The sequence below is a fragment of the Hetaerina americana genome, unplaced genomic scaffold (assembly GCF_022747635.1).
Source record: "Hetaerina americana unplaced genomic scaffold, ioHetAmer1.1.p SCAF_3, whole genome shotgun sequence".
Taxonomy (NCBI): Eukaryota; Metazoa; Arthropoda; class Insecta; order Odonata; family Calopterygidae; genus Hetaerina; species Hetaerina americana.
Window position 1 is genome coordinate 5,706,415 of NW_027286874.1, and position 6,894 is coordinate 5,713,308.

The 6,894-nt window shown below is 42.0% G+C and overlaps 1 protein-coding gene across 1 annotated transcript; it reads left to right on the forward strand.

Annotated features, from left to right (window-relative positions):
- Window positions 1-3,510: 3,510 nt before the first annotated feature.
- On the forward strand, window positions 3,511-4,836 carry LOC139691057 (PE-PGRS family protein PE_PGRS5-like). Its single transcript, XM_071588787.1, has one exon. It carries the CDS (start codon window positions 3,511-3,513, stop codon window positions 4,834-4,836), a length of 1,326 nt encoding a protein of 441 aa, XP_071444888.1.
- Window positions 4,837-6,894: the final 2,058 nt, after the last annotated feature.

Here is a 6,894-nt window from a genome sequence, read left to right on the forward strand (position 1 = left end):
CTCTGTTCTATGCCAGCACATTTCCCAGAATTTCGTTATCTTCCAATGAAAGATTAGTTCTTTGCGTGAAACATTAAATGTATCTTGAATGTCATGGTTAATTGAATAGATTTTGTTTATTTTCTCTTCTGCCACACCTAACAATTGAAACATATTTGTTTATAAATATGTATATATATTTAAGTTTTATCGATCATGGAATAGAACACCTAGCCAATTAAATATATTGCAGATGTTTGAAGTCAAATGGCAGCACTTCAAAAAATATTTTGAGAAGTCTTCAAAACTAATGGTTGCCTATTCCTGAAGTCGATAGTGAAACATTATCTTCCAGTTCCTAAATATTACGGCAAGGGTATAACCATAAAACATGAGAATGTATTGTAAGATTTAGCTAAGTTTAACTTATGATTGTAAAGATTGAATGCTGTTGATCCAAAATCAACGTAAGCAATCGCCTAATCACCGTAACTCCTTCAAGTACATTTTGAAACGTTTCTGAATAAAAAAACATTTAGACTAATGCAAAATATAAAATATAAGATAAATCATCCCCAACAGTCCTTGCCCGGGTGATGATATAAAATAGGTGTTCGGTGGCGTAACTGGTTTTGTGGAATTTTTGTAATATTAAGAGTAGCATGTGAAAAACTGTCATTTCTATTTGGCTTGATCAGGCTAGTTTTGAGAACGTTTTCATGGAATCTTTATTAAAGAGGAGGGCGTTTGAAAACGTTGTATTTTCATGACAATTTTTATCTTCGGAATGCCTTAGCTGGCGCGTTTCATATTTTTTTAGCAAGACTCTAATTTTACGAGGCTACAAGGGGGGTTGAAATAGACTCTACACTTCCTTTACAATATCCGTGAGTACTAATTTCCTAGTAGTGTATTGGGAACTGAGCTTCAATGCCCTCTGTCACAACGTGAAGTGTTGGCGCGCAGCTATGTCAGGCCCCACACCCTCATTCTTCCATTAAAACTAAAAACATTTTCTTATCTTAATTTATTTGTTAACATAGTGGGTCTTCGAATGTCTTCTTACGCCTCAATGCCTCTCTCTATCCGTTTGAATACTTGCGGTGTGTCTTACGAAACTGGACGAGGAACTAATGAGAAATAATATTATTCTAATATGTGTACCTTCATCGCTTGCACTCTCTGACCCCGCCATGGATCCAAGCCTCATATGGACAACCCCATATGTTCATCTAATATGTTTTCGCCCAAATGTTTTGAGATTATTTCCTGATCACTTAAGCATTTCCGCCATATAGGGTTAATATGAAGATACGTTGGACCTGTCTCCCGTAATTTTCCTTCAATCTACTGCACAAAAAATAATTCCATAAATTACTTACATTAATAATGTTTTAATTATTTTGGTAAACATTTACATATAAATGGTTCGAATATAATGTTCAAGATATAGCAAGCATTCTCTCTATGTATATATGTTCTAGTAAAGCAGGGAGTTGAAACTGATGTCTTGAACCTAAAATTAATGCAGAAGGTACATCATCGAAGGCAGGCACAGCGTAGTTTTGCATTAGGGGCATTAGGAATTATATATTCCTGAAAAGCTGAAGTACTTTTGAAATAAACGTTAAATCTCACATGCCCATCTGTCTGAATGAGTTCATTCTCATTATGTCCGCTTCCCTCTTTGATAAATAGATCACAGCGACCAAGACCAGGCACCCGGTGTGCATGACTGTGTATGGTGTGAAGCCACCCTGCCTCCCGCATCAAACCGGTGGCCATGGCTATGGGCACCACCACAACTACCACGGCAATGGACACCACCACGGCAACGAACACCACCACGTGAAGTCAGACAAGGAGAACCAACTGGATACAGGGTGAGTTGGCTTCCAGGGAATGTGGAACGAGGCGGAAACTAAAGTATCTTGGAAGAAACGAGGAATCACAACTAATAAATTTAACAAAATAAACCAGGAAATAATTATATCCTCACACACTAAGCACAGTATTCTATAATTTTCTTAGGACTTAAGATAAGGACTTATTCATGGCGCTCGAAAATTTTGGTTGAAGTTAAAGTGGATTTTTCATTTGGTTTCTGTATCGTAAAAATATTTTTTAAATCTCTATTAATGTATTTACTATCAGTAGCTTGGAGATCAAAGGTAGATTTCTGATGAATTCTGAACACTGAAACGTAGTGGAAAGTCATTCTTCTGCTCCAAGTTGACTACCCTAGTCATTTGTTTGTTCATATTTCAGTCCATTTTTAGTTTTCCCATTTCTCTCAAACCCGGCGTCTTGCGAGCCCTTCTCTTTTCTCGTAAACCAAGTTTCAGAGCCATACAAAACCCTCCTTCATATTAAAGTTGCCACTGATCTTTTTTTTTACGTACGGTCCTTTTTATCTTCTTCCTGGAAATAGTCTAAGATGTTCAACGTTTATAAATTTTTCATACTTTCGCAGATGATATTTATGTTTCAATATTCAGAATTAATTTATTTTTAATTATTTTGTAAATTTATCCCAGCTCTTACCTAAATGCATCATATATTGATGATAATTTGATGAATTGAGCGGAGCACACTTATGAATAATGACTGAATTATTCAATTCATAATGATACCAGCAGGTTGAAGATCTTAGATGTCCGCTGATACATTCTTAGTACGAATTATAATGGCAGGAAAGTGTGTAGATAATTTTTTCAATTACTCTGTTCATTATGAGCGCTGGATTCAATTTCATGGAAGCTAATCCGATTGTGACTTTCCAGTGCTTACTTTGCAGTGATTTCCCATAATATTTCAAGCTAAGTACAAATTATTTCGAATACAAATATTATTTCCAGTTGTACCTTGGTTTTTCTTCACTTTGATATAGGTTGGTACTGATAAGCTTCATTAAAATTAATTAGTCACCTAAGTAGCATGTAAAGGAAAATTATTTCCTCTAGACTTTTTGAAATCAATGTAACTTCAGGCAGGAATTACGTACACTTACACTCGCATAGATTTTATGACGAATGAAAAACTCGATTTGACTTCAGCATTTATATCGCAAACCATCGAGTCAGTAGTTATGCATCATTTTCTGAGATAAATGAAAATTATACGTTTAATCACTAAAATCTTATTTGCATGAAGAGGTATGAATTAATTTCAAATTGTTTGTTTGATGTACTTTTTTACCTTTATCGTAAAAAATACTGAAGTCGTTAGCATTAAAAGACATTTCTCATATTTTAAATGGGAGAGCGTAAATAAAGAAAATACTAAGATATAGTTTAGTGTGTGATAGTGGATGAAAATATTTCGAAACTAGGGAAGAAAAAATACTCATTTTGTGTCACTAATGATCTTTAAATCATTGTTACAATGTTTTTTACCCGAGTATGCCAGAACGTAGGGATTCAAAGTTTTTAATTCTTTTGGCCGATTTCTGGATTCTCAATGCTTAAAAACTCGTTGCTGTGAGTCTTGAGCCCAAGAGAGAGCATTAAAGAAAGGGACGCCTTCCTTTCCATGAACCGCGGATGCAGCGATGAGGACGACACCGCGAGGAGCGACGCCGTGGTGCTGGAGTCATCGGAGGACGAGGGCGCCAACCCCCGCCTCATGGAGAACCTGTTCGCACGTCAATCCACCTTCGTGCCCACCCTCCCGCCGCTCCCCACCCTCCCACCCCTGCCCCCCTTCCCCACGCTGCCTCCCCTACCCGCACTGCCCTCCCTGCCCTTCCTGTCGGGCTTCTCGCACACCACCGAGACTATCACCAAGACCATGTACGTCACCAAGGTGTCCGAGGTGCTGGACCACCACGTCACTGCTGTCCTCGTCGCTCACAACTGCGTCCCCACGGACGTCAACATCCCCTTCTGCCCGGCCCCACCCGCACCCCTGCCCCCTCCACCCCCGCCCTATGTGCCACCCCACGTACCCCACCCTCCCGCGCACGGACACGCTTCCCACCACCCCGTGGCCGCCCCAGGGTTCCCGCCAGTGCACCTCGTCGCCCTCCAGAGCCCCATCGCCGCCCACGTGCCTTGGTGGGCCTCCCCGCATTATAGCGGCGGCGGCGCCCACCATGGTGCCTCCTCCCACAGTGTTCCTGCCCATGGGAGCGGTTCCCATGGAGTCGTCGTCAGCGGTGGCCACGGAGGGGTCGTTCTCTCACACGGTAGCGCTGGTTCCCACGGAGGAGTCGTTGTCGCCCACGGTGGCGCTGGTTCCCACGGAGGAGTCGTTCTCCCCCACGGTGGTGCTGGTGCTCACGGAGTCATCGTTGTTCCACACGGTGGTGCTGGTTCCCACGGAGGAGCCGTCCCCCACGGTGGTGTTGGTTCCCACGGAGGAGTCGTTGTTCCCCACGGTGGTGCTGGTTCCCACGTAGGAGTCTTCTCCCACGGTAGTTCTGGTTCCCACGGAGGAGTGTTCCCCCACGGTGGTGCTGGTTCCCACGGAGGAGTCGTTGTACCTCACGGTGGTACTGGTGGCCACGGAGGAGTCCTTGGTACCCACGGAGGCGCCGTTGGTGTAATAGGAGGAGCCGTTGGTGACCACGGTGGTGCCGGTGGGAGCGATTCCTCCAGCTCACACGTGCACCTTGTCGTGGTGAAGCCCCAGTACATCGCAAACGGCGACTCCGGCGGCCTGACTCCCATCGGGACGGAGGTGCAGATCATCAACAACAACAATAACAACAACAACAACAACAACAACAATGAGCCAGGGGAGGGTGGTTTGGACGCCGAACCCCACCACCCGCTCTTCCCCTCCGACCCACACCACCAGCAGTGGAGGGACGACGAGGGCGCCCAGGAGGCGGAGGCGGAGGAGCAGGCCGAGTAGAGGGACAGGGCAGCAGTACATCCATCCGATAGTCTCATTTGATATGCATATTTATTTGCTAATTTATTTTATTGTATTATCACACTTCGAAAACAACTTATTGTGTTTTAATAAACGTCTCGTTTCATAGTTCGATTCATTTCTTTCTCCTACGTGTCGAAGCGCTGTCGAAATTGCATCGATATATTTCAAATGCTACCTATTGAAACATACGCTATTCCTCCAGCGATTGTTTATCGACTGATTTATAATTTCTAAAAGTTAACGCACAAGTGAGCGCAGGAGCAGAGGGATTGTCTCTTGTCTTTCGTCGCCTTACACGAGGTGACGATTATTGTACCCCAGCTTAGGCTTATGTTAACCTTCATGTGATCTCCGTTCGAATAAATCATTGTAATCGTATTTCAATCTTAAGATTGTTTGGTCGTAACCTTCCCTCACTCCCTTTCTCTTTGTATCTGAGTTCCTTCATCCTTCTTTGTAATCCATGCGATGTGTTACCATATATTTGAATATGGAGTCTCTGCGTTTTTGGAGACCTCCTCGTTCACAAATGCAATATTTAATTGCTAGTTGGCGCGAAAATTAAATTATAAATAGTAAGGGCATAAATGGTGCGTCATGGTTTATAAAGATTATTTTGTTGCTCTTTTGCCTTCGGAATGGGGTTCTTCAGTTTTATTTGGCAATGTTTTGGGACTCTTTCCAATTTAATATGTTGAGTGGCGATGAAAAACGGTTTAGTGTAACACTTAAGAAAAGAGTTTCCGAGTTTAGGAGAAATCAAACGCAAAGAAATGAACTAAGTTCTGCTGGAGTTTTCTTTTCATATAAGTTCGAGTTAGATATTCTTTAGTTTCGTTTCAAGTTTGATATTGATGTAAGATATGTTTGGTTCAAATAAAAAAAGATGTAATTATTGGTTTAGATAGTTGTCCATATTTAGAGAAACTCTGCGATATAGGTTTGTGTAAAATATTCTAATATAAGATAGAGTTCAACGGCGAACTTTACGGCGGATTCAACTCCTCTAATTGAATATGTTTCCAAATATGTGCATTCCTTACCAATCAAAGAGGTAACTTCTAAAAAGTGAAAGTAAATCGTTGTGGCATCTTCATACACACTCATGATATTATTCCATACGTTCAAGAAGAGCATCGGGAGTCGCCACAGATTCAGCCGCGTCTTTCCTGCGAGCTGCCCCAGATCGCTGTTCACTGATGCTTCACCCGATTTCGGCAACTCCAGAAAATTATGCCTTTCCTCCAGAAGCATTTCTTGAGATGATTCCTTGATTAGAAACTGAATGGATGAAGTATACCATGCCAGATAATTTGCTATCGTAAAGGCGCACGTTTGGCATACGAGTAATCAGTTTTCAGGAAAAATATTTTTCTTCCGCTTAGGCACCTATTCTTGGAGCAATCGGGAGATTTAATACGCACACGGGAATAAATGACTTCATAATCTTTAATTTTGATCTTGTTACATCTGCAAGGCTTTGTGGCTTCAATGAAATACTCGAATGTGCTATTAAGTAGCGTGGTAATCCAGTCATTTCTGTGTGAAAAACTCTAGTATTTATTATTATCATTGTTATAATTTGAGTTAAAGACACATCTGACTAATAAAACGAGAGGTGCTGCATTTGTTTACGTCAAGTCGTTACGCAGCAGTACGTGTCTGAACCTGTTCGTCGCTGCGTGCAACGGCAGCAATGAAGGAGCTAGAGGAACAGCGTGTGTGCGTGAAATTTTGTTTCAAACGTGGCAAAAGTGCTACAAAGACATTTGGAATGATGCAGCTAGCCTTTGTTAACGAAGCTATGAGTCGAAGGCAGTGTTTTGAGAGGTACTGTTGTCCTATTTCGGGCAGAACCTCGACAGAAGAAGATTCGCGAAAGGGGCGGCCTTCCACTTCGACATACCCCAACCATGTCAAATTGGTGAACGATTTGGTGCAAGCATATGCCGTTTAACTGTTAGGGAGATAGCCAAGGTAGTGAAAATTAGTTTTGGATCCTGTCAGACAATTTTGGCCGCCATTTTGGGCATG